The sequence below is a fragment of the Martes martes genome (assembly GCF_963455335.1).
Source record: "Martes martes genome assembly, chromosome: 6".
Taxonomy (NCBI): Eukaryota; Metazoa; Chordata; class Mammalia; order Carnivora; family Mustelidae; genus Martes; species Martes martes.
In genome coordinates this window covers 129,315,669-129,343,667 of record NC_137893.1, presented here as the reverse complement: position 1 = coordinate 129,343,667, position 27,999 = coordinate 129,315,669, and the positions used below count along the sequence as shown (strand labels likewise).

The 27,999-nt window shown below is 38.0% G+C and overlaps 1 protein-coding gene across 1 annotated transcript; it reads left to right on the top strand.

The window, feature by feature from the left end:
• Positions 1 to 635: 635 nt before the first annotated feature.
• SSR1 (signal sequence receptor subunit 1) lies at positions 636 to 26,646 on the top strand. The gene is made up of 8 exons (XM_080805382.1): positions 636 to 800; positions 4,387 to 4,499; positions 8,361 to 8,448; positions 9,723 to 9,985; positions 11,740 to 11,816; positions 12,595 to 12,673; positions 14,122 to 14,215; positions 24,298 to 26,646. The coding sequence occupies exons 1-8, from the start codon at positions 722 to 724 to the stop codon at positions 24,363 to 24,365; spliced, it is 861 nt and encodes a 286-aa protein (XP_080661508.1). The 5' UTR covers positions 636 to 721; the 3' UTR covers positions 24,366 to 26,646.
• The last annotated feature ends 1,353 nt before the right edge of the window (positions 26,647 to 27,999 follow it).

Sequence of the window (27,999 nt, the reverse complement as noted above, 5' to 3'; positions counted from 1 at the left end):
TATGCTTTTTGCATTTTTTGAACAATTATATATTACAAAACATTTTTACTTTTCTTTTCTTTTTTTTTTTAAAGATTTATTTATTTTTGACAGTGAGAGGGAGAGAGAGAGAGCACAAGCAAGGGGAGCAGCAGGCAGAGGAAGAGGGTGAAGCAGGCTCCCGCTGAGCGGGGAGCCCGATGTGGGACTCGATCCCAGGACCCCGGGATCATGACCTGAGCCGAAGGCAGATGCTTAACCAACTTAGCCACCCAGGTGCCCCCAAAACATTTTTACTTTTCAATGCCACATACGGTAGTTCACGTTCCTCCTACCACTTGAAATTATACAAAGACTACCGCGCCGGGAACCAGGCGCATCGTCATTCAAGTAAAGTTACTTATAACGCTAATTAATCGGAGCCAACCGGCGAGCGGGGCGGGGCGAGCTACAAACCTCAGGTTGCCAGCCCGCCAGTACCGCGGGAGGCGGACTTTCGCGGGAACGTCGGAAGAGCCCGGCAGCCGGTCACGTGACTCCTGGGTCTGCCCGCGCTCCCCAACCCTCCGAGCCAAGCAGCCACGTTGGCGGCGTTCCTCGGCCAGAGGAGGGGGCGTGGCAAGGGCCCGTGCGTGGTGCGTGCCCCGCCCCCTCCCGGAGCCCGGATGAAGAGTAACGCCATTACCGCCGGAGCCGCGGAGAGCACTGGCGGGCGGTGACTGGACACCGGACCGGCCGCGCCATGAGAGTCCTCTCCCGCCTGCTTCTGCTGCTCTTGCTCGTATTCCCCGCTACGGTCCTGCTCCGCAGTGGCCCTGGAGGTGAGGCGAGGGGGATGGGCAGCGGGTCTTGGCCGGGAAGAAGACGCTAACGACAGCAAGTTTGAAGCCGGAGGCGGCAGCGGATCCTGGGTCCGACGTCCGTTCCGCCAGCCTCTCCTTACCCCTTCCCCGACCCCCGACTTGTAGTTAGGGGGTCCCAGCACGCGCGGGGCGAATCCCCGCTGGTGCCTCCGCCCCTTCCACGCGGAGCGCGGGGCAGTGCCGGGCGACCTTGCTTGGTGGCCGCCCGTAGCCTTGGTTTCTCTGTCCCGGGACCCGCACCTGCTGCTGTGGCCGGAGTTGGTGGGTCTTGGGCACAGGGAAGGAGGCGAGTGGGCAGTGGGCACAGCTGCACCCAGAGCGCGCCGCAGCCCGTTGTATTTCTTCTGGCCGCCTCCGCTCCACCCCCTCCGCTCTGGGCTGACGTGTCTTTAGCTTCCACGTTGGGAGCCCTCCTTCATTCATTTGCTGAAACCCGTGGTTTCTACACACCTAAACTCTTAGAGCATCTCTTTCCGCTCCCCTTTTGTGGTCCTCTCCCTGTTTATCAGCCCCTGCACCCTGTGTGTTACCAGGAGTCTTCATTTCAGGAAAACTCCCTATTTTCGCCTTCATTGTCCACCCCTACTCCCAGGCCAGCTGAGGAATTCCTGTTACTTGAGCCCTCATTTTTCTTCCCCCCTCCTCCTTTTTTTTCTGTAACTATTTTTTGTTTTGTGGAAGCATCACATTGCCCTGGGGAAGAAACATCGAATTCGACATTATACGTTTGTTTGTTCTTTCCAGCAGTTAATCTGGTGTGAAAATAACTTAATCGGACATTAAAGATGGGGAACCTTGTCTTTTTGTCCTGGTTCTATTATGAACTTCAGCTTTCTAATCTGTAAAAGTCAGTCTGACTAAACGATCACTAGAATTCCTTTCGTTCTGTAAGTTTAAGCAAGCTGTGTGGCAAAACGAATGATAATGGCAGGTATCCACCAGTGCTGTTGCGAAGAAGAGTGAAGGGACTGGTTTCTCTTTATTGGTAAAAAACCAAGTAAGAGAATTAACCAAACCTCTTAATGAATTCATTTGCAGGTTTCAAGAGGGATTCTGTTCCTTTATGAGTTGCTTGCTGGTTTGTTCTTACTGGCTTTTTAAAGAAAATTTGGGGGCTCTTGGGTGGCTCAGGTCATGATCCTAGGGTCCCGGGATTGAGCCCCGCATTGGGCTCCCTGCATGGCAGGAAGCCTGCTTCTCCCTCTCCCACTCCCCCTGCTTGTGTTCCCTCTCTCGCTGTGTCTTTCTCTGTCAAATAAGTAAATCAAATCTTTAAAAAAAAAATTTTTTTTTGACAATTGTACTTAGAATCTAGAATATGTTTTTTCAGGTTTGAAAACCTTTTCTTTTTTAAGAAACGTCAATTGGGGCGCCTGGGTGGCTCAGTGGGTTAAGCCGCTGCCTTCGGCTCGGGTCATGATCTCAGAGTCCTGGGATCGAGTCCCGCATCGGGCTCTCTGCTCAGCGGGGAGCCTGCTTCCCTCTCTCTCTCTCTGCCTCTGCCTGCCTCTGTCTACTGGGATCTCTCTCTGTCAAATAAATAATAAATTAAAAAAAAAAACTTTAAAAAAAAAAAAAAAAGAAACGTCAATTGTATCTAAACCTAATTGGATAGCTTTAAACATTTTTTTGTGAGGAATGGTCTTTCTTTCAAAGGATATTTTTAATTTTTGCAGTTGAGAATTGCTAGACTTTCTAGGCACAGAATTGTTACTGATTAATATTAGTATCTACTGAAATACAGGGTGAAAAGCCATCGTACATATTGAGAACTCCTGAAATTGAAGTCCAACTTAAAATTATTATGTCAGGATAGGTATTTTTCTTATTGGTTTTAGAAAGTGACTTGTAAATTATAAATGGGCTGTCTTTGTTCAGCAAACAGTAGAGGCTGTTTTTCAGTTCATGATGTGTGGTTCCGTGTTCTTTAATGTTTTACATAAATCTTAACAGCCAGTAAAAATTCAAGGAACTGGAAAAGGCTTAAAATGCAGAGTCCTTAATATATACTGTTTTTCCTGGGTATTGCAGCATGTACACATGCTTCCTTTCCCACATTTTTTTTCCCCCTTCTGAATTGCCACATCATCATTCTTTCTGAGAAATGTTGGAAGAGTCCAGTAGAACTTTGAAATTTCTTTAAGTGACTGTCTTGCCTGAAATAGATTTAATTGACTTATTTAGAGAACTTTTGCCTATAAAATTGTTTCTTGGCCTTAGTTATGCTTAATTTTTCAGTGTAGGGGAAGTAAAAAAGTACTTAAAACATGTTTGGGGGCACCTGGATGGCTCAGTGGGTTAAGCCTCTGCCTTGGGCTCAGGTCATGATCTCGGTCCTGGGATCAAGCCCCGCATGGGGCTCTCTGCTCAGCAGGGAGCCTGCTTCCCCCCTCTCTGTCTGCCTGCCTCTCTGCCTACTTGTGATCTCTGTCTGTCAAATAAATAAAATCTTAAAAAAAAAAACATGTTTGAAGCCATATGCAAAAATAAGTGCATGCTCTCAATGCTTTCAACCCTGAAGTTACCAGTATAGTTTTTATTTTACTAAATGTGCTTTATGCAAGCTAGTTTTTACTGTGGATGCCATACAAATATTTGTTCCTTGGACTTACATTGCTGTCAAGTTCTAAGAATTTGAGCTGTAGTTAACTTTAATAACAAATGTTTCTTGCCTAGTTACTGAGATTGCTATTTTCCTTTAGACTCGAACAGGGTTGTGTTTTTTGTATGGTTAATAACAGGGATTAAATTTTGGAGCTTCTTTCTTTTATTTTTTTTATGAAATTTTATTTTAATTTTTTTTTTTTTGACAGCGTGCCTGTGCACACACACAGGCATGTGCGCACAAGCAGATGGAGGGGCAGAGGGATTCGGAGAAGTTAGGTTCCCCTTGGAGTGAGGAGCCTGATCGGGGGAGGGGCGGCTAGGTACATGGATGTGGGCCTTGATCCCAAGACTCTAGGACCATGGCCTGAGCTGAAGGCAGATTCTCAACCAACTGAGCCAGCCAGGCGCCCTTGGAGTGTCTTAGTTTTAAAACAAACTTACTTGAAGTTTTTTATTCTAGCTTCAAGGCATTTTTAGTTTCAGCAGTTCATTTTCCCCAACAAGTAAGTGCTTTTGAAAATTAAACAGCATTTCCCATTAAAATTAACATACAGTTGGTAAGACTTTTTTTTTTTTAATTTTATTTATTTATTTGAGAGAGACAGAGAGAGAGAATGCACACAAGCAGGGAGGGCAGAGGGAGAGTCAGGTTCCCTACTGAGCGGGGAGCCTGCTGTGGGACTAGATCTCAGGACCCTAAGATCAAGACCTGAGCTGAAGGCAGATGCTTAACGACTGAGCCACCCAGGTGTCCCTGGTAAGACTACTGATAAGATAAAATCATGAATATTCTAGATGCATTGTAATTTGGCATCTTTCAAGGGAACTGGGAGATTGAATTACTCCAAGGGGAAAGGTGTATTGCCTAAACCAGGGACTGAAAAACATCGGTATGCCAGGGGTAAAGGTTAACTTCTTATTTGTGTTTTATTGTTAGGCTCATTAGCTGCAGCTCAGGATCTTACAGAAGATGAAGAAACGGTGGAAGATTCAATAATTGAAGATGAGGATGATGAAGCAGAGGTGGAAGAAGACGAGCCCACAGATTTGGTTAGTGTTCTATACAGTGTAATTCATGTTTATATCATTTCTACAATTTATCTTTTTTTTTTTTTAAGATTTTATATATTAGACAGAGACGGAGAGGGAGAAGCAGACTCCCTGCTAAGCCAGGGAGCCTGATACGGGGCTTGATCTCAGGACCCTGGGATCATGACCTAAGCAGAAGGCAGGCACTTAACTGACTGACCCACCCAGACGCCCCTAGAATTTATCTTTTTGTAGACCAATTTGGGATTTAAATTCTTGCTTTTAGAGGTTTGTTACTGTGATCAGAGTGGATTGAAGTTGGGAGAAACAGGCCAGTGACTGAGGATGGATTGTGAATATTTTCTTACACAAGGAGGGAGGCATGATAGAAAGAACAATTAAAGATCATACGGACATGAGCCTGAGAGGGTAACAGTGGAAATGGCACTGGACCAGTGTTGATAGATTTGGGTTGCATGCTACTTAGATTTTTGACTTTGAGTAGCTCCTCTCTCTAGATCTCATTTTCCTCCTCTTTTTTTCCTTCATTCAGTAAGTATATATTTACTGGGTCCCCACTATGTGCTGGGCACTGTCCTTAGTCCTGCAGTAAACAAACTAGGTATTTTCTCTGCTCTCATGAAATTTCTGTTCTTAGGGCGGTATATATGTGTTTTGGTGGCAGGCAGTGAGGAGCAGGAAGTACACAGTGTATAAAATGTGCCCTGTGAAGAGGAAGGGGCTTAGAGAAGATCTCTTAAAAGTCCAGTTCTGAAATTTTTACTATAAAATTACAGTAAAACAGTAAGAATGTTGGGCTCGAATCAAGATCATTGCAGCATGCTTCTAGCTCATTTTATTTCCTCTCTTGGAACACTATAATTTATCCTGCACAAATTTTTACTCCAGAATCAGTCCTCTTCATGGAATTAGTAATGCATTGCCTTCAGTGTCCAAAAACGAAGGCCATCGAGTATGAACTGTATCCAATTTCTACTTCTGAATATATTATTCACTCATCCTTTTTACGTTTTCTTTAGTGAGTCATCTGTCTTTACTCTTTCTAAGGCTAGCCCTACCACCTGCGTTCTTGTCCCCATCTTGTCCTGTGGGATTTTGTATTATTTCCTTCTGTAACTTCATTGTTCCTTCTCAGTGACTTGATTCGGATAAGCTATGCATGTATTTCCATGTGCCACTTCGAATTCCTCCACTATAAGTTGCTACACGTTTTTTCGTTACCAGCACGTATCTTTTTTTTTTTTAATATTTACCTTCCTTTAAGATTTTTTTTATTTCTTTTTTTTTTTTTAAGATTTTATTTATTTATTTGACAGACAGAGATTACAAGTAGGCAGAGAGAGAGAGAGGAGGAAGCAGGCTCCCTGCTGAGCAGAGAGCCTGATGCGGGGCTCGATCCCAGGACCCTAAGATCATGACCTGAGCCGAAGGCAGAGGCTTTAACCCACTGAGCCACCCAGGCGCCCCCAGCACGTATCTTGAAAAGAATAAACTGTACCACTTCACGTTTGTACTGTGGTCTCATCTGATGTAGCTAGTAAAACTGTTCTTGCTAAGTCACCACTGACCTAATTGCGAAATTCCTGGCCTGTTTTTCATTGTTATCTTGTTTGAGCTCTCAGTAGCATTTGCGGAGTACCCCTTCCTTGAGTTCCTTCATGTTGGCTTCTGTCCACCTGCCCCTTTAGTTTCCTCTGCCCAGCTGCTGCTGCTTGCTCTCCCTACCACCTTCTCTCTCTCTGCTTGGCTCCTTCATGTTGATGACACTGTGGTGTCAACTAGCACCACCTTTTCTCGATGACCTTCAGATCCTGTCTCTCTAGGTATTTACCTTCCGGAGCTCCATACCTTTATTTCCAGCTCTCCACCAAATAGCACCATCTGGATACTCCATTCGTACCTGAAATTTTATGTGTTCAAAATGGAATTCAGCTTTTTACCATCCATCCCACCTCCATAACTATTTTCTGTTTTGATATGGCTCTAGTGATTCAAGCTCTTGCCTCATGACTTCCATTTCTTTTTATCCTACAACCCATTAATCAGATCTTCAGGGTGATTTCTCTGAACCATTTCTCAAGTATACTCTTTTCTCCTTATTACAGTTTATGGTTCCTGCCTTCTTGTCTCTGATCTCTTTCTATTTGTGGGTCTCTTTTCTCAAAAGTAGAAATTCACTAACTCTTACTAAATGAATAGTATCATTAAGGATACTTAATATATAACATCAAACAATTGCACAGTCATTGAACAAATGTTTGAGTGTCTTCTCTGAAGTGTATAACCTGGGTTTGAAGAATAAAGTATAAGACAGTCTTTGCCCTTGAGAAATCTGTCTGTTGGGGGAGAGAATGTTTTAAGTAAGTGAGAGAAGCAGAATGCCAATAAACAGTGGTGCCCTTAAGCATCTCAATTTGTTAAAGACCTGAACACTTCAAGTATCTGACTATCTCTGTAATCCTCATTGATGAGTAGAGAAGTGCTGGACCAAGGATTAAAATTTTTTAAGGTAATTTTTTTAACATTTTATTTATTTGACGGAATGATTTGGGGAAAGGGGCAGAGGGAGAAGGGGAAGCAGGCTCCCCACTGAGCAAATAGCCAGATGCGGGTCTTGTTCGCAGGATCCTGGGATCATGACTAGAGCTGAGGTCAGACACTTAACCAACTGAGCACCTAGGCGCCCTGAGGGTTAAATTTTTACATTAAAGTTTGTTCATATTTTGTAACTACTGTGTGGAGATATAATTTACATATCATACCATTAACCTGTTTTGATCATATAATTCAACAATCTATGGTAAATGTACCAAATTGAGCAACTCTGAATTTTAGGACCTTTCTATCATCCCAATGTGATCCTGCTCACTTTTTTTTTTTTTTTTTAAACCACTTCTTCCGGGGCGCCTGGATGGCTCAGTCCGTTAAGTGGCTGCCTTTGGCTCTGGTCATGATCCCAGGGTCCTGGGATCGAGCCCCACATTGAGCTCCCTGCTCAGCAGAGAGCCTGCTTCTCCTTCTCCCTCTGCCTGTTGCTCTGCCTACTTGTGCTGTCTCTGTCATATAAATAAATAAAACCACTTCTTCCAAGTTGTGTGACATCTTCTCACAGGAAAATTTTTCTATTAATTTGGGATGATGACAAGGTTGTCTAGAACAGAAGTCAGCAAAATGGCTGCGGGCTAGGTCTAGTTGTCCTTTTTGACGTACATACTGTCTGTGGCTGCTTTCATACTGAAGCCTCAGAGTTGACCAGAGGGACCTCGTGGTTCCCAGAACCAAAAATATTTGATATCTAGGTCCTTGGGTTGGTGCTGCTTTCAGAGTCTTACTTCCTTCACCCTTGTGGGAGGATGGGGGCGTGGGGAGACTGAGTTTGAGACTTCTTCCTGTGAGGTGCTATTCCTGGCATTTAAACTGAGAGGGAAAATAAATACTGTTTGTTTTAACTTGCGAATTAAGTGTTCCTTTGAAAGACACTGTTTTTAAAATTTTTTCAAACTTGACAGATAAAGTTTACCAACCCATTTTCTAGAACCTTACAGTTCGGAAGTGTTGTTTGAGTACCTGCAGCCTTGGTATTTCCTGGATGCTTTTAGAAATAGAGTTTCAGGCTTTCCCTGGAACTGAATCAGAGCTGCATAAAATCCCCAGGGGTCTGGTATGCATATTATTCTTAGAGATGACTGCTCTGGAGGTTTTATGCTAACTGATAAGATACACTGAAATCCATACCACTACTAATCCCTAATCCCAGCAAAGCCTGGGAGAAGCAATATTTTGTCCCAAATCTAGTGAAGTCGTTACTTGTAAATGATGTATTTTCCTTCAAAATTATCTTTTTAATGTTGTTTTTGTTAGGCTGAAGATAAAGAAGAAGAAGATGTATCTGGTGAACCTGAAGCTTCACCAAGTGCAGATACAACTATCTTATTTGTGAAAGGAGAAGGTAATAGAGAAATGTTAGTTTTAACTCAGACATGGGAATTTTTCAAATGACAAGCTCACTTTTTGGGGGAAGCATTAGTAATGTTTAAGGTCTTTATTCATCTTCCTCTTTCTTACATTACAAGTATAGTATAAATATGTATTTGAAAAAAATCCTCTTACATGTGTGATTACTCATATCCATAAGGTAGTATTCCTGGCATTTAAACTAAGGGGGAAATTAAATAGTATCTGTTTTAATTAGAAGTTAAGTATTCTTTTGGAAGATACTGTTTTTAAACTTTTTCAAACTGCCACAGTAAACTGACTCATATTTTGAGTGTATAAATATTAGTGAAATATTAAATCTGTACAGTTAGGCCTGGATTAGAGCCTAGTTTCATTAAAAGAAAACATAATGTCTTGTATTTATGGGGAGCTATAAACAAATACTGTTCTCAATATTTTGTGTGCATTCACTTTATCTTAACAGAAACTGTATGAGGAGTTACTGTTAAACTGAGAGAGATGAAGAACAGGTCCAGAGTTATTCATCTGTTAAATAGGTTATAAAGATGGATTCAGATGTGTCTGTCCCAAAGCCTCTGCTAACTGGGTAAAACTCAGTTCTGTAGGCCACATATAATTATTGAAGAATTTTCTTTTTGAAGTTATTATCTTGGTCTTCTCAAGTTTTGTTTTATTCCCACATATATTAGAATTTTATGCCTACAAAAAGTATGATTTGATTAAGAGATTCCCCCTCCCCTTTTTATAGCTTCCTCATTGGGTTGTTCCTTCAAATTTTGTGTTTTGTCTGATTGCTTAAAATGGTGTGGGTTACCTGGTTAATTTTTTTTTTCAATATTTTAACAGATGCTACAATTTTCAGGTGGACCTCTTAGACTTACCTTTCTGTCATTCTTTCCTTGTCTGCACAGATAACAGATATAAGTTGGAGGTGACTTCAAGACAAGTAGTCCCACTGCAAGATAATCTTACTGCTAAAAATACACAGCTCTTTCTTAGACCACATAATGTGGAAGTGATGGAGTCTAACATTGAGATTCTGTGTTGAGTTACGAAGTTAGAGTGCTAGAGTACAGACAAGCGTTCCAGTTTATACACCAACTGTAATCAGTTACTAGTTAGTAGGAAACTGGGGTGCTCTACTGAAAAAGGTTCTGAAATCCTGTCCATTTGTAGGAAAAGGTGCTCAAATCCTTAGTTATGTCTGTTTTTTTGTGTGCTTCAAATATTTTCTAATCTTCTGGTTTCTTTTTTTTTGTTTCTTAGATTTTCCAGCAAATAACATTGTGAAGTTCCTAGTAGGCTTTACAAACAAGGGTACAGAAGATTTTATTGTTGAATCCTTAGATGCCTCATTCCGTTATCCTCAAGACTACCAGTTTTATATCCAGAATTTCACAGCTCTTCCTCTGAACACTGTAGTGCCACCCCAGAGACAGGCAACTTTTGAATACTCCTTCATTCCTGCAGAGCCCATGGGTGGACGACCCTTTGGTCTAGTCATCAATCTGAACTACAAAGATTTGAATGTAAGGCCTGCTAAACAATTTTTTTTTCTTTTTAAGTTACAGATGTATAAGAACAATTGACATTGTTAAATGAGTACTCTTGTATTTATTCATTCAGGTGCCTGTTTATGATTGGAGCTCTCATGGACAACAGGGAGGCAAAAATAATTTGGTCATAGTTGTCTTCTGGTCTAGAATCCAGCAAGGCAGATAGATATGAACAGGTGATAGCCCAGCATAAGTGAATCAGACTAGAGATGAGTATTAGGGCCTGTAGTAGCAAAGAGGGCGTGACTTGAGCTTGAGCTTAAAAGGACAGTAAGCCACACAGTGGAGTCTACTTCTTACTAAGATGGTAAGATATATAGAGTAATTTGTTTTGTACCTTCGTTCATTGCTTATATTTTGCCCATTTTACTGCTTTAATTTGTAAGTCTTAAGGGCTTTCTGTAATTTTTTCCATCATTTTATATACTCGTAGATAAAAATATAATTAAATATTTTTAGGATAGAGCAGTGAGGTTTATGGTTTATGAGAACCAAATAGTCTTATATAAGCTCTGTTGTCTTTCTTGTGGTTTTTAATATATATATAGTATGTCCAATGAGTGAATGAGAGAATCCCACTAGAATTTTACTGCTGGGAGTTAACCTCTAGGTGCCAACTATTACATCCTTCAGATGAGAGCACATCTAAACCATTCCCTTCTCAAAAAGTTTTCAGAGAAGAAAATTTCATTTCATTTCATTCCGAGAATTTCATTCTCGGAAGTTTACTCAACCTTTTTCTTCACGTAGTGTCAACGTGTTTACTCATGTCTAAGATAAATCTCTCATGCTGCAATTAAGTTTTCTTTTTTTTTTTAAATTAGTGGGTTTTTCATCCTTCAAAATAATATATTAATCTTCCTCAACATTATAGTTAAGCAGTTTGAATAATTATCTATTTTTTGTTTTCAAGCAGAATTAAACTTAATCCAACAGACAGGTTGCAGTTTTAGTACCATTTTGAATGTTAGTTTGTATCAATGTATTCTGATTCATGGAATTGTCATTGGAGCAATGCAGGTGGAAAGATTTTAAAGTAAAACTTACATTATTACAGTTTAGTAATAAGTGACAGTTCTGAGGAGTACTGCCTTTGTGTGATGCATCAAACACTGGAAACAGCTATCTGTGTATTATCCCACTGATTCTTGAATTTGAAAACAAGTTGTGCTGAACTGACAAAATTGTTCCAAGACTGCCACAGAAAAATATTTTGATACCAAAAAGTGCACTTATTGTAAATTGATTTCCAGTCCATTGTAAATTTAGAGCATGGATTTGACTTCTGTTCAAGTCTAGTTCTTAAAATCTGCTACTGCAGCTGCTACTGTATACATTTTCATACTCTTCCCTTTTTTTTCGGAGGATTATACTCAGCAGAAGTTATGGCTTCTAGTTTATGGGTATTCTGTGGGCTTTCTTTCTGTGCATTTTATCCCCTTTATATTTTACTTCCCTGGTTTCTCACACATTTCCCCTTCCCCACCTTCACAAAAGCAGAGGACAACTTTAGCAAAGTTGGAGGCATTTTTTATTTTGTGGAAGAAAGTAATATTATAATGTTGAGTCTGAATTACTTGCATAGTGCAATTACATGTGACTTTTGAGTCTTACTGACCTAAGTGATGAGAAAGCTGTTTTATATCTATTAGGATAACAGTTTTCAGAAATCTTATAATCTTCTATTTTTTTTCAATGCTGTTGACATTTTTGTGATTTATTAATAGGGCAATGTATTCCAAGATGCTGTCTTCAATCAAACAGTTACAATTATTGAAAGAGAGGATGGGTTAGATGGAGAAACGTAAGTGAAGTTTGCAATTTGTAGATCTTGATCTCACAGGGCAGGCCTGGAAGGCTTGCTCCTGTCATCTTTTGTTTTAATAATGAAAATAGACCAAACTAAGATTTCTGTGAAATTCTGCTTACGTAAATCCCTATTTTAGGACTTTATATTTTATAACTATTAATAGTGAGTTAAGAAAGATAATAGAAAATGACCAAAATTGTTTTAAAAAGATAGTTGGCTTTCTGAATGTCCCTTCTTTCTAAATTCTTATCTACCTCATGCTCATGAGCTGATCACCAACATCATCTAAGTTCATACGTCTTCAATTGCTATTAAAAATATAAACTAGATGTTACCTTAGAAACTGTGTTCTTGAAGGATGATGAGTCATTTGTCACTGTATACACATATATGTAGTTGACCAAAAGCAATTTTTAAGTCAAAGTATGCAAAATAATTTAATATTTGAGGGAGACAAAACCTAATGCAGTTATTTTAACTGAGCTTGAGCTTGAGTGTAATAAATTGTAATTTTATTTATTTTAGATCATATAATTGCTTTTTTTGACTAATTGTTCTTAAAGATAAATCTGTGAAACTTACTACCTAGACTTAAGTAGAATATAAAATATTTTCTTCCTTTCCTCTACAAGTTATTTGGAAAGCATATATTGTGTTAGAATTTTAGTTGAAATTACAGCTATGGTTATGGTTAAAGCGGGATTGTAGTTTTATTTAGTTGTGATGTTTCTTAAGAATTAAAGCCAGTTTGCTTTTTTTCCTTTTATATCAGAATCTTTATGTATATGTTCCTTGCTGGTCTTGGGCTCTTGGTTGTTATTGGCCTTCATCAACTCCTGGAATCTAGAAAGGTAATTCTAGATGAGTGACTCTTACAGCCACACTTTAAAAGTTGTTACCGTACTAAGTATAATCTAGTTATTTGTGGCTTCTTGCTCTCAACTGTGGGTTTGTGCATTTATAGGTTTATTGCACCTTTTTAAAATAAAACCTGAAGATGAGATCTTGGATACGTGACTTGTGTCTGTTTAGACTTCCATACTCAAATGTATTTAGGGTCTTTTGGCTACATCTTCCAAAATAATCTTTACTTTCATACTGTAATTCTAAATTATGCTAGAATTTTTATTCCTTAAACTCAGACATAAGATTTCATTGTTCTATTTACTTTTTCATGGATGTTACTATAACTTTAAGCAACACAGCTTTTACATTTGCCTGAATACTATTAACTCTAGGAATAATTTCCAGTTAGCAATTAATTGAGTCTTTTCATTTGAAAAAGAAAGAATGAATTTGGCCATATTCTATCAAACTTCTGCTTTCTTGTTAGGGTAGTAAAGTGGCAGCACTGATGCACCTGCTATATTCCTGGTTTGTCTTTCGCTGTGTCTTTATCTGTCCTCCCTGCAAAGAAAGCAGAACAGCCCATGTTCCTCTCAATGGAAAGTATAACAAGACTTGTGTCAAAATTTATATTAAGTGCTTGTTCTTTAAAAGAGAAATACTTTGTGCTCAAGTATTGCTTTCCATAACTTTCTTTACCTCATTTTCATAGTAGCATTTTTGTTATAAATTTGTGTTAGATACAAGGGCATTTCCAGTTTTTTTGTTTGTTTATTTTGGGGTTTTTGTTTGTTTGTTTTCATGTGAATGAAGCCAGTTTTTAGTTACTTTTCATGTATTCAGAGTCCATTTTTTGGACCATATACCTAATACTCTTACATAAATGATTAGGTTTGTTGTTTAAGAGCAAGACTAAAGAAGGAATTGAATCACTTTCTCCCTAGTAGTTTTGATGCAAATACTCTAGGGACAAAGTTTGAGGTTGTTAGCTTAAATGAGATTTAAAATTTTTGTTTTATCTGTGCCAATTAGTTAGCTAACAGTCCAGAAATCTACCTGCCTGCGTGCAGCGTTCCAGTAATTATCTCAAATTTTGTTGGATGTTAAAATAAATTTATGATTTGATTCCCAAAGGGAGAGAAAAATCACTGTATAAATAGAAGTTCTTAGTTGGTCCACCAGCCCACAGACATGAAGTTTTGTAGCAAGGAAATGTCCTTTAAAACCTGAAAATAAATCATTGTTGTGAAGTTTTATTCCTTATCATCTGTTCTTTATAATTGGAGTTAGGCATGATTTTATCCTTCTAATTAATAAAATACTTAAGTAGGAATATGTTTTGAAGAGGACATATTTGTTTAAGATATTTAAATTAGGTAACTTAATACACTTTTTAAAAATTATAGTCACCATTATAATAGAACTCCTTTAAAATGTTTTTATGCTCTTTTAGCGCAAGAGACCCATACAGAAGGTAGAGATGGGTACATCAAGTCAGAATGATGTTGACATGAGTTGGATTCCTCAGGAAACTTTGAATCAGATCAGTAAGTACTCTTATAAACTTAACTGGAAAATTTTTCTCTTAAATGGAAATTAAGTATTTTAAAATAAAAGTGGTCAATGCTACTTAACACTCATCTTTTCCATTACTTGTATAGAATCAAGTGTAATATTAATAAACACTTTAAATTTTTATTCTGAGTAGTATTTTTAAGCTTTAATTTAGAATGCTTCCAAATCAGCAGTTTTATATACAAATGTGTGAATTCTCTGTATTCCTAATCCTTTCCTATCTCTTTTTTTCTGTTGCTTCAGTGCAGAGTAGAAGAGGTGAGGCAATTAATTTTTTTAATGGTGTTTGCTATGTATATAGTACTGGATTTTGTATAGCATATGAATACTTCACAGGAAGTTTAATGAGTAATGGAAGAGTTTTCTAGCACTGTATTTAGTAGAAAAACTAACTACTAACTGCCCACTGTAGTTTGAAAGAATAAAACTGAAACATTGCTTGGTAGTTTATCTAACATATATTTCAGTTTCATTATGTATGTGACTAGTTAAAATACTAATATTTATGAAAGAATGAAAGACTTTTTTTCTCCCAATTGTAAATGGACTGTTTTTGTTTTATAAGATTTATTTATTTACGTTAGAGAGTGAGCAAGCAAGCTAGTGCAGGAAGGGGCAGAGGGAGAGAGAATCTCAAGCAGACTCTATGCTGACATGGAGCCTGATGTGGGGCTCGATCTCACGACCCTGAGATCATGACCTGAGCTGAAACCAAGAGTCTGTTGCTCATCTGACGATGCCACCCAGGGGCCCCGTAAATGGACTTTTTAGAAACATTCATTATAAGAGTAGTATGGCCTCATATTAAAAACATTTATAAAGAGTACAGAAGTGAAAAACTGAGATCACCTCCTGTCTCCACTAATTTCATTTTCTATAAATAATAGGTGTTCGTTATTCTAAGTATTTTCTGTACGTTTACCAGTACGTATGTCTGTTGTTTGTGAATATTTTATACAAATGACATCGTATTACATACACTGTTCTGCTTCCCGAGTTTTCACGTCTTGGATTTTTTTCTTTTAAGATTTTATTTATTTATTTGACAGAGATCGCAAGTAGGCAGAGAGGCAGGCAGAGAGAGACGGGGGAGGGAGGCTCTCCGCTGAGCAGAGAGCCCGATGCGAGGCTCAGTCCCAGGACCCTGGGATCATGACCCGAGCCAAAGGCAGAGGCTTTAACCCACTGAGCCACCTAGGCACCCCTTGGATTTTTTTTTTATGTTAGTGACTTATTTACCTCATTCTTTTTAATAACTGGATCGTATTCCTTTATCTAAATGTGTTATAAGTTAAACCTATTCTGTATTGAAGGATATTTATTATTTCCAGTTTTTCATTCTTAAATTAAAACTATAGTGAACATTTTTATATAAAAATTTATGGGATAATTTCTCATTTTTTAGTTGAGTTAGTTGACATATAATAGATTCACATGCACAGTGTAATGATTCAGTATTTGTATATATTGTAAAATGATCACCACAGCAAGTCTGTTACCACACATAGTTAAAAAACTTTTTTTAAGAATTGTTTTTTTACTTGAATGCATGCTCACAGGCAGGGAGAGGGGAAGAGAGAGAGGGCAAAGTTGACTCCCCACTGAACAGGGTCCCCAACTCGGGGCTCTATCACAGGATCTGGGATCATGACCTGAGCCGAAGGCAGACCCTTAACTGACTGAGCCACCTGGGCACCCCAAATCTTTTTTTTTCCTTGTAACAAGAACTTTTAAGATCTACTCTCTTAGCAAACTTTCAAATATATAGTGCAGTATTAAAAACTATAGCCATCGTGATATCCATTACACCCCCATGACTTAGTTATTTTATAGCTGGAAGTTTGTACCTTTTGACCTCCTCCTCCCCTTTCACCCACCCCTATACCTGGGATACATAATTCCTTAAAAGTAAAATGGTTAGGTCTAAGGTTACATACATTTTTATTTTTATTTTAATGAAAAGTCCTATTTCCCTTTCAAAAGATAGTTTATATTCTCAGCAGTGCATAATATTGCCTATTTCTTTTTCATTCTCACCAATCTTAAGTATTTGTTTGTAAAGATTTTATGTATTCATTTGAGGGAGATAGTGAGAGGGGAGAAGCAGACTCCCTGTGGAGCAGGGAGCCCAATGCAGGACTCGATCCCGGGATTCCGGGATCATGACTTGAACCAAAGGCAGTCGCTTGATCAACTGAGCCACCCAGGTGCCCACCAGGCTTAGGTATTAAGTATTATCAAATGTTTTAATTTGGCTGTATGGTATAAAATGTTGCCTTTCATACAGTTAATAAGGTTTGACTCCTTTACACATATATATTGGCCACTTAGTATCTACTTTCTTGTGAATGGGCAGTTCATGTCCTCTCCAGGGTTGTGAAGTGAATTTTTTTCATTATTACTTTCAGGGAGCTTTCTCTATTGAACCATAATTATGATATGGTAGTTCCTTTATTAGAAGTGGGTACAAAGTAGTAACAGCATAGGAGGGAGGGTCCTTCATTCTCTAGGAGAGAATAAGGGAGTCATTCATGAAAGCTGACTTTTGACCAGAGCCTTAAGAAGTTAGGTGAGAAGGAATCTTCAGTTTTATGTGCCAGGCTAAGGACTTGGCTTTCCTTCTTGGTAAAAGGTAGCCATCAGATACTTTGAAACAGAGAAATAAGTTTATATTTTTAAAAGAAATTATCATAGTTTTGTGGTGTATGGTTTAGCAAGCATAGCAAGCAGGAGCCAATAAAAGTTGGGATACCAGTTAGATGATTTCAGTAAAACATCTGAGAAATCCTTAGGGCCTAAGCGAAAGCAGTAGTGATGTGGAGGAAAAGAAACTAGAAGGTATCTCAGAATTGGAGCAGATTGGGCTTTGGGTGGCTTTTTGGATGTTTGAGGGGGGAAGGAGGGAAGAGTTAGAGTTTAAGGCATCTGGATGGAAGATGATCCTGGTACTGTTAGGGAATATAAGAAGAGTGGGACAGTGCATGAGGGGAGAGGAATGAGAACTAGGTCTCTCGATCGTGAGAAGCCCTGATAAGGATGTCCAATAAGCATTTGAAAGTTGTATTTAGAGCAGAGGTGAATCGATTTGGAGACATTGATGGGGCACCTGGCTGGCTCAGTCTGTGGAGTGGGGTTGTAAATTCAAACCCCACTTTGGGTGTAGAGACTATTTAAAATTAAATTAAAAGATTTGGAGACATTGAGCCATACAGTACAAGTGGTGGCTGAGATCCCATGAAGTAATTTATCTTCAAATTTAAATCTTTATTCTTTGCTGTTTAAGGCCAAGTTTTCCATATTATCCTGATATGGATAGCAAAATACGGAATTGGGTTGTAGGGTAAACTGTGGTCTCTTTATAATGCATCAGAATTACTTATGTAGTCTGGTATGTTTAAAATAAGGGTTCTTCATGAATAATTAAATTTTAAATATCTTACACAGAATTGTTTGAAATGTTGAAAAGCATTAAAAGTCACAATTGAAAAGTAAAGTTACTATAAGCTGTGGAGCCACCCCTCCCAAAGAATTTCTGCATGACAAATAGATTGTGGGTAGGGGAGTGGTTTTATAGTATCTTTCTCCCTGACATTGTTGTTCGTGAACTTAAAGCTGAGAATTATTACACTTACAGAGTGTTTGTATTTATGATTGTATTTTCATCAGCAGGTGTCACGTGTTTAGTCTGTCATAATACTATGCTAGGTTCTGAGTGGGCATGTTGAAAAGAAGAATATTACTGGTTTTTTTTGTTTTGGGGGTTTTTTTTTAGATTTTTTTATTTATTTATTTGACAGACAGAGATCACAAGTAGGCAGAGAGGCAGGCAGAGAGAGAGGAGAAAGCAGGCTCTCCACGGAGCAGAGAGCCCGATACGGGGCTCGATCCCAGGACCCCGGGATCATGACCCGAGCCCAAGGCAGAGGCTTTAACCCACTGAGCCCCCTGGGCGCCCCTATTACTGTTTTTTTCAGGAGTTTACATTTCCATCTGAGGAAAATAAAACACATTTATGAAATATTTGAGTAATCAGAGATGGTATCTGATATGTGATAGAGTGAATAATATGGACAACTTCTAAGTTAGGAAAGGGGACCATATTAGGATCTAGGGAGGCCTTGTTGAAGCAAAGAATTGAACTTCTGTTGAGCACCTCCTTATACTGGGCATTCTAGAACACTCTGTAAGGTGAGGTGCTGTCTCTATTTACTGATGAGAAATTGCTACTGAGAAAAAATAATCTGCTAAGATCCTCAGCTGGATTGTCAAATTCTGAAGCCCATGTGCTTTCCCAGGAAGACTTAAGACTCAAAGAAGGAGAGCATCGCTAAATGTTTTTTAATGGTACTGGTCTTTCTTGCTCAAAATCTGATTTTGTTTTAGGTCCATGTCTTAACCACCAAAGATACTTGTATTATTCCTTTTTCCATTTACATGAAACCCCTCATTTTGGAAAAACTTTATAAACAACAGTGAAACTTCTGAACAGCATTGATATAATCTGATTTGCCAGTTAAGATAAAAGTTTTTATCAAAATCAGGGCTGTGATTCATTGCCCTCTACAGACTTATTGAGAGGCATGTTATTTATAAATTGTTATTGGAATTTGAAAATAGGTGGAAGGCACGTAACAGTCTCATACATAATCAGTCCTTTTTCACCATTACTATTAGCCAAGCCTGGGAGCTAAGAGGTCCTAGTTGGAGCCTCATCCTGTGAAATCAAAGGAGTCCTGAGATCATTTCGGAAATTGGGGGCACAGTGAGAGACTCTTAATGATAAAAAACAAACTGAGAGTTGATGGAGGGGGGTGGGTGAGGGGTGGGTTAGATGGCAGATGGGCATTAAGGAGGGCTCTTGTGGTGAGCACTGGGTGTTCTGTTAAGTAATGAATCACTGAATTCTACTCCAGGAGCCAGTATTGTACTATATGTTAACTACCTAAAATTTAAGTTTAAAATATACATATATGTTACTTTGAATAAAAGAAAAAAATTTTCAAAATTGGGGGCACAGAAGTTAAGAAGGAAGAAGGGTATAAAAAAATACACGTGATTAGTAAAAACATGATTATCCTCCCCCCCCTTTTTAAGTAATCTCTACACCCAACATGGGGGTTGAACTCACAACCCTGAGATCAAGAGTCCAATGCCTTATTTATTTATTTATTTATTTATTTGACAGAGTAGGCAGAGAGGCAGGCAAGAGAGTGAGGAGGAAGCAGGCTCCCCACTGAGCAGAGAGCCCAATGTGGGGCTTGATCCCAGGACCCTGGGATCCTGGCCCGAGCCAAAGGGAGAGGCCTTAACCTACCAAGCCACCCAGGCACCCCGAGTCCAATGCTCTTTTAGCTCAGTCAACCAGGCATTCTGATTATTTGCTCTTTTAGAGTTAATTTTTTTTTTACAGTGCCACACTACTTCCAAAAAAATTTTGATATGCAAAGAAATAACTCCCTTCCTGATAGAAATAACATCACATTTAAAGAATAATGAATTATTTTATTTATTAATAAATAATCATGTTGAAATTTCTTCAGTGGTTTCAGAAATATCCTTTACAACTTGTTTTTCCAATATGGGACAATGCATTGCACCTGGTAGTTCTGTCTTAAGTACCCCCCCACACCTTTTTTTAAGTCCCTTTTAATTTATAGCAGTTCAAAGAGATTGGCCTTTCAACCTGTGGAAAGTGGCTTCTCATACTTTAATATGTGTAAAGATCATTTGAAAATCCTGCTGTGATGCAGGTTCAGATTCAGGTGCTTTAGGCTGGGGCCCAGATGTTGGTGTTTCTAATAGGCTCCCAGATGGTGCCAGTGCTGCTGGCCCCGTTATCACCCTGAAGGATGAGACTGGAGAAAGTCTCATGTTCCCAATTTCTCTTGATTGTTTTCTCTTGGTGCCTTTTAGTTAAAATTTCTTTAACTTAGAAGATAAATCTATAGGTTTGATTAGATTGAATCATTTTTGGTTGATAGCATATATCATAAGTACTTCTCCCTGGATCACATCAAGAGACAGTCTCTGATTGTCCCATCATTAATGATCTTGAATTGAGCACTAGATTCGGGTAGGAGCCACATGACATTCCCGTGTAACCAGGAAAGGGTGGTGGTTTTGCTTGCAACCTGGAAGTTATCTCTGTGGCATTACTTTGGGATCACACAGATACCCAGTTCTCCAAACCATTCACCAGTTTAAATCCTTTCATGAATCAATGTTTCAGAAGTTGTGTTGATTTTTAATTGAAATTTCTTTAATTTTTACTAACTGCCATTCTTTTGTGAAGTAGAGCTCTCCATCAACTGGGACTTTTTGGTTACTTTATAGAAGGCAGTTACTGTTAGAAGAGGAGGATAAGTGCTTAATTTCCCTTTACTTTCCAATTTTCAAAGAGTTAACTTAAAAACCACCCATTGTGACAAAAGAGTTTTTCTAATTTTCTCTTGTTTTTTGATTATCATGTACAAACTCAGTTTTTCATAGAATCAGTATATTTTATCTGTATTCTTTCTTCATGTTCAGATTGTTACAGTTTTGACTGCTGGTTGCCTTTCTATGCTTGATCTCAACCAAAGGGCTGAGATGGGTTTACCGATTGCCTTTTTTGAACCACCTCCAGTCTTACCCTTTGGATCTTTGAATGATCCCTTCCATGCTGGCTCAACAAGATAATCCAGACATTTTGTAATTGCTCTAGGCATGGAACAAGCTGTTTCTCCAAGGACTCCTGGATGATACTAGAAATGAAAATCTAGGCTTTAGGAATGTCACTGATACTGGGTGACATTTTTTCTAGACCCATTCTGTGAACTGAGCTAGAAAATACATATTTTTTCAAACCCTGAAATCATACTGATATTTTCAGTTCAATTTAAAAAATACTTTTACTTAATTTTGTATGCTTGTATTTTGTTTCTCTTAACACTTGATTCCTTACAGCAGTAGTTCTCAAAATTGTAGCACTCAAGAACCACCTGGCCAGCTTCTTACCCTTGCTAGGCCTTACCCCCTAGAATTTCCAGTCAGGTAGGTCTGGGTGAGACCCAAGGATTTGCATATCCATTTTCTCAGGTGATTTTTGAGGCTGCTGGTCCAGACCATACTTTGAGAACTACCCTTCGAACACAGTTTTCTCAGGGTAAAGGGGTTGAGCCAAATTAAAGATAATTTAGGAAAAAATAGCCCGATCTTTCAAAGATAAGACATGTGCTTTTCATATTTAAGGACAGAATGGGGAAAACCAGGAGAAAATTTAAAGATAATGAAACAGGAGGTGCGCATGGTAGTGGAAGTCTCTCAAGCTTCCAGGAATGTTGGAGAGGGGTAGTGTGAGGACAGACAGGTTTCAGGGGCCACTGTTCAATTTGGCAAGAGATTTTTCTCGTCTCCGTCTCACTCATCAGAATGTAAAGAAAGGAGGGGTGGTTTGAAACTATTTGAGCCTGCTACAAATACATTTTTTCCTGATATGTTGTGCATTTCAGATTAGGATGCTTCTGTTTCCCTCAAGTCTTTTTAACTGTAAATGACAGGTTAGGTGCTATTAATAGAAAATTTTAGGTCCTTTGTTTAATACTAGTGTTTTAAATGTATACGCAAGGCAGCCTTGATCAGAAATTTATAAAGATGAAGTCTTTCATGTAATTTGACTTTCTTTTAACTTGGGGATCCATTAGAAAGCTTGTAATTTTTATCTCATTAATTTAAAAAATTGATCTGACGGCTATTTATATAGTATGACTCCCCCAGGTGTAGTAGGAAATGGAATAGATTGTGCAGTCTGAGAAGGGGTTGGTGAGGGACAAGTTTAGGTTTCTGCTGACATTTTGCCTTTGTCTTTTTAAAAAAGGAAAAAGTTGCAGCTTTGCCACAATTAGGTGGTTTTCTGTAACACCTTTCTTTTAAAATAAGGGCAGCTTGGGCATTTTCAGATCTGCCCCATTTACTGAATCTCATTAACATCATGTTCCAATGTTTTTTGTTCTTTCAGTTAAGTGATTTCTTATTTCATATAGTTTTAAGCTTTGCTCTTAAAAGTTGAAGTATTTTGACCTTAAATAATATATTAGGTTTTGGGGTTTTTTTAAGGTTTTTGGTGGGGCAAATGGTAAGGGGGGGTTGGTTTTTTTCTTGGGCTGAAAAGCATTACTCATATCAGTTACTGTTTTTTGCTGAAGTAAAATGCTGCTTTCTAGGCCCTTGAGGAATTTGGAGCCATTATCCCAAAAGCCGAATGACTCTAGAATGCTGTCTTACTCTGTTGCTCATGTATCTGCTTCTTAACTTGGCTGTGCTGGGCTGGTGGAGGTTTTTAGACTTCTTGTTAAGGTAGGCAGAGTTGGCTGCCTTACTGGAGTCCAGTTGGGGTGTGGAAACAGGCATTGAAGGTCCTCTGCAGCTCTTTTTCATGTATTCTATTGAAAACTCTGCTGCAGGTGGTTGAAATTGTTGTGAAGTGCTGATTACTGACTTCAGTTTGCATAGTAACCACTACATTCACACAGAGGGCTGTTTGATTCTAAAGTCCTTTTGGGGGCATCTGGGTGTCTCAGTTAAGCATCTGCTTTTGGCTTGGGTCATGATCTCAGGGTCCTGGGATCGAGCCCCACATCAGGCTTCCTGCTCATCGGGGAGTCCGCTTCTCCCTCTCCCTCCACTGCTCCCCCACTTGTGCTCTTGCTCTCTCAAAGAAATAATTAATCTTAAAAAAATAAAGAACATTTTGAGGAGTGCCTGAGTTGGTTAAGTGTCCAGCTGTTGAACTCAGCTCAGGTCTTGATCTCAGGGTCCTGAGTTTGAGCCCCACATGGAGCCTACTTAAATAAATAAAGCTCAAAGGTAATAACTCAGCATATTGTTTATCTTAAAATATTATCTAATAATTGGTCAGTTGCATAAAGGCAGTAGCTTTAGTCTAATCTTTCTGAAATCTGATGAAAATTGCAGGCTTTTTCCATCAGAAAAATGCTTCTATGCTCAGTTTTGGGTGAGTTGAGATCCCCCAAACACTTCGTTAACTAACCTGTCTTAAAGTATCGGGGTCAGTTTTCCTGTGATTTGCAGACTCAGTATTTCATAGTCATTAACTCTAAAGCATATTTTTGAAAAGGATTTAGCTGCTAAGTATTCTTGATAGACATTTACTTTATATTTTTAAAATACAGTTTTGGTGATCTGGCAATTCTAGAAAAATTAAGATCCTCCAGGTAAATTTTTTTTCATACCATTGTTCATGAAATGCTTACAAAATAAACCCCATATTTTGGTGTTAAATATTTTTTCCAGCCCTTTTTTTTTTTTTTTAAGCTGGAAAAATAATTTTAATTTGTAATTTGTACCACAAAGGGTTTTACTTCCTAATATGTAAAGTGCTCCTAGAAATTAAAAAAGTAGTGGTCAGAGAAGAAGATAGCCTTACTTAAAGAAACATATAGGTGACTCCTCTTACTGGATCAAAGTAAAAACTCACCACCAATTTTAGCTTTTGTTTAATAGAACCCTCTAGGAAGGTAATGTAAGGAGATAAAGAGAAAAAAGTATACATACAAAGAAGGCTTGTGTTTGCAGGATGGTTTTGATATTGATCTTCTGTCTAAAAATTTCCTTTAACCTGCTGTTTGTTGCAGCTAAATTTGTGAAATTGCCAAAAATTAGCAAACTGCATGGCTTAATTTGTAGGCAGTATAGGTGTTTTTAAGCTGCAAATTTCATATCTTTGACGCTATCTCATGTATAAACATATTAAATTGTAGAATTTAAGATTTTGCTTGGTTGCTTAAATATTCCAGTAACCAAGGGGAGACCTTTTCCCACCCTGGTCATAAAACGTTTTGTTTGAATTGAGTTACTTCTTGAAGGATTATTTTAAAGGTTAGTTTAACAACCTATACTACATAAGGGGCATTTATACTAGGGTATTTTTGCATGTGTGTTCTTTTTTGTTTCTTTTTAAACTTAGTGGTAAAGTTGAAGGAAAATGCTTTTTTAAAGGTCTTTTGAATCCATCATATTTACAATAAGCAAGTTAAAACTTTCTCTTTTCTTCCAGATAAAGCTTCACCAAGAAGGTTGCCCAGGAAACGGGCACAGAAGAGATCAGTGGGATCTGATGAGTAAATGTTCCTTTGTGCAACAATTCAGTCTTTACTTAACCTGCCCTAATGTTTTTCGGCCTGATGGGAATTAGTGCAGAGAAGCCATATCACCATAGAAGGCAACTACTACTTATGTGTGGACTGAGCAATCAGAGTCTGTGGCGATAATATTACTGAAAATGCACTGCATTCATTTTTCTAAAGTAACAAATTTGGTTTTTTTTAAGCCATTAAAATCTATGTGTGTGCGTGTGTATGTATGTGAGCAGTTGGTGTTACCAGAATCATTGTTGAACTACCTGAAACCTGCCTTTAGAATACTAAATATAATGCTGTCGTGTCTCTTTTTGACATTTTCTGGTACTCTCCCCCGCCGCCAAAACTCAATGAATATTTGTCCAATATGATTGTAAATGTCCTGCCTTAGATTGTTTTAAAGAAAACAGTTTGTTTCTCTTTTAGAATTGCTTAAATTAGCGCAAATTAGTATCTTGTTATTGTTGCTGTTTTACAACTAGTATTCTAAAGGCACAAACAGGAGTAGCTGCTTTTTAGCAATAGAATTGTTTTGGTATTTTGCTGCTGTTTACCATAATGCGCACCTTCAGAAAACTTCCCAAATGAGTCCAAGGAATTTGGGGATTTCTAGCAACAAAATTGTGAAGCATGAGAATTCTGCTGATTTTGATATATAAAACCCACCCCTTTTTCTTTTCTTTTTTTTTTTTTAAGAAAATGGTACATTTGTGGGACCTGAGTTGTGTTATCCATTGTTGTTTTCTTTCTGACCCACTTAGGTTTTTTTGTTTTTTTAAGAGATCATATTTTTCCCTTAATAGGAGTATCTTGCTTGAAAAAAATTGCCTTGGTCTATAGACTAAGCAAAAAGTCAGTTTATAGGGGCAGAGATATATTACAAGTAATACTAATGTGTAAAAAAAAAAAACAAAAAACGAATTGGATATTTTTTTAAGTAGTTAACCAGTTGGTTTTTATCTAATATTTTTGGGTAATTTGTTCAGAAAACCTTTTTTTAATAAATCTGAAGAATTCCAAAATTTTAAGCACTTAAAATCTTAGTACCAAAATCAGATTGGACTTTGTAAAATCCTATTAGAGTCACTCTTGTCCTAGGTAGTAAATTAAGTTTGACATTATTGTCAGACTGGATAAAGGGTAAAGTAAAATAGTGTGAACAGATAAGAGGCTTTTCCCCTCTGTCTTTAAGCCATATTCTCCCACATATATTTTGTAAAGAAATGGTAAATGAAATTCTAGTGGCTGTTTAATTCCTGATCTGTCTTTAATACAATGGATTTACCCCTCCTGCCCTCTTCTTTATAATCCCTGCCCATTCCTACACGAAACAACAGCAAAACAAGACACACAAACAAAAAAATCTTACCAAGTTCTTTAAGTATTTAAACATCTGAGCCAAAGCCTATGACAATAGAATAGAAGTTATTGTTGTATAGTTGTTAATCATTTCGCAAGTAGGGGCTAAGGTGTCAAATTCTCTATATTGGCATTGCTGAACTATAAACTTTCTATACCTGTAATATAAAGTGTTTGAGTTTTTAATTGGGCTGTATGATCAGTAGCTTATTTTGAAAAAGCTCTATGAGCTGTAAAAACTGCATGTTTTTTGTTTAATGTAATATAGGAGACCCTCCACCTTCTCAAGGAATATATTTCAAAACATTGCTTTGTGAATTCCTAAGTTTGTGAAACTCCTAGAACCATAATGCAGTGAGGTGTAATTACAAAATTTAAATGGTTTCTAGACAGTTTCATTGACTACTTGGTGGTACTTAGGCAGTGGCAAAGCCACTGAGTTACAGGTGCCAGCCCTTCTGATTCCTAAGTAATTTGCCTTACATGCTAGCCTACTGCTGAGGTTCAGATTAGTACCTCAGAAATTATTTGTCATGTTTTTTAGTTTTTTAGCATCGATTGGGAACAGTTGAAAACTCTTAAATCCTCAGCTGCCAGGGTCTTCTATAGTATCAGTATGTGTTTAGCAGAAAACTAACTCCATAATGAATGGAATTCAATTCCACACATGGTTTGTTCAAGCACACTTAATAAGTAGCCTATTTTTTAAATGTCTTTTTTAAATGTAAATATTTGGATGAAGTTTTTAAAGTTTGTTTTGATATTCATTTGCTACACCAGCCATGGTTTCAGAACTTACCTTTTAAGCAAATTGGTTTCAGAATCTGTAAAATGAACCAAGAATCTTGTGTACGAAACCTGTCACGCAGACATGTGAGAATAATGTGTTCATAAAGCATGGATCTTGCTTTGGTTGTATAGCTTCATCATTCATTTCACGGTCTTACGTAGTGAGTGACTTTTCAGACCTTCCCTACCGACTGAAGCGTTGTCTGAACAGTGGGTGGGGCGGGAATGGGACCTTCGAGGTCCTGAGGAAGAGAGAAGTCAGAAGAAGAGGAACATGGGCTTGACTTCGGTAGTTTTTAATTTTAAGTAAGTTTCAGAAAATAGTGACTTTGATAGGAGGAAAAGGCAGATTTAGCTCTTAAAAAAACAACAACATTGAAAGCCACTGCCTTAAAGGTATATTTGCAGTACATTAGCCTCTAATTGTATTTGTCTCTGTTGAGGAGTAGTCAGTGGTGGTAATGTGACCTTGAAATCTCTATTTAATGACTTAACATTATTTTGGAGGTACAGTAGTAGGTAAATGTAATATGTTAATCTCTCATATAACATTCATCTTTTTTGGTAGAATGATTTCCATACCCTTGGTTGGAAAAAAAAAAAAAAAACTTGGTTAGTGAATTTAAATAATGAAGTAATTTTTTTTTTTTTTTTTAATCTTGAACTTGGCAATACACATTGTCTCTCACTGGGGTTTTGATAGGTTACAATTCTTGGTCTTTCATTCTTTATTTTAGTTCCAAAATTAGATATTAGCTTAAATTTAAAAATTATAATCTGTATTTCCAGCTACACTTGAAATATTTGCCACAATTCTGGACGGCATGATTTATAGCTGTAAAATCAATACATTTATTCTAGTTTTACTAAATAAAATCCTACTTTGAACTAATCTCTCCAGCTTAGTGAAGAGCAACCTTCAACTCCTCACTGCTAGCATAAGCAGCGTTTTAGGGTAGTACACGGCAAGAACAGAGTTGACCTGTAAACTTCCCAGCAATTTTAGGCCTCTTACAGAACTTTACCAGTTAATATTTGTATGCTTTTATTCTTTGTTTACACAAAAGCCTAGACTTTTATAGTGATTAATTCTATATATAACCTGAAGTTCTGGAGTTTTCCCTTTTTTCAGACTTCGGAATTATTTAGGAGTATGGCTCTGAGGTTCAGGTACCAATAGCTGCCTTTTTAAAGGCAGTAGAAAAGGAACTCATTTATTAAACATCAGCCATGGACTGTGTTCTGTTGGGCCTCTCCTTTCATCATCTAATAAAGCTTAACTCCCTGAAGGAAGGTGATTCTCACTTTACAGATGGAAAAAAAAAAAAAAACTCCTGAATTTAATTAGCTTGTTCAAGGTGTTACAGTTTGATTTTAGATTCAGAGCTTTTTCTAAAACTCCCACATTCTTTCCCCTGCACCATGTTTAAGATGGAAATTTTACAAAACCAAGCATTTGGGCAGCTTACTAA

What these genes read in the sequence shown, in the direction of transcription:
- SSR1 (XM_080805382.1), top strand. Translation starts at nt 722, where the DNA reads ATGAGAGTCCTCTCCCGCCTGCTTCTGCTGCTCTTGCTCGTATTCCCC. An exon ending in AACTCCTGGAATCTAGAAAG is followed by an intron (nt 12,674 to 14,121) that starts GTAATTCTAGAT and finishes ATGCTCTTTTAG; the next exon opens with CGCAAGAGACCCATACAGAA. An exon ending in GGAAACTTTGAATCAGATCA is followed by an intron (nt 14,216 to 24,297) that starts GTAAGTACTCTT and finishes CTTTTCTTCCAG; the next exon opens with ATAAAGCTTCACCAAGAAGG.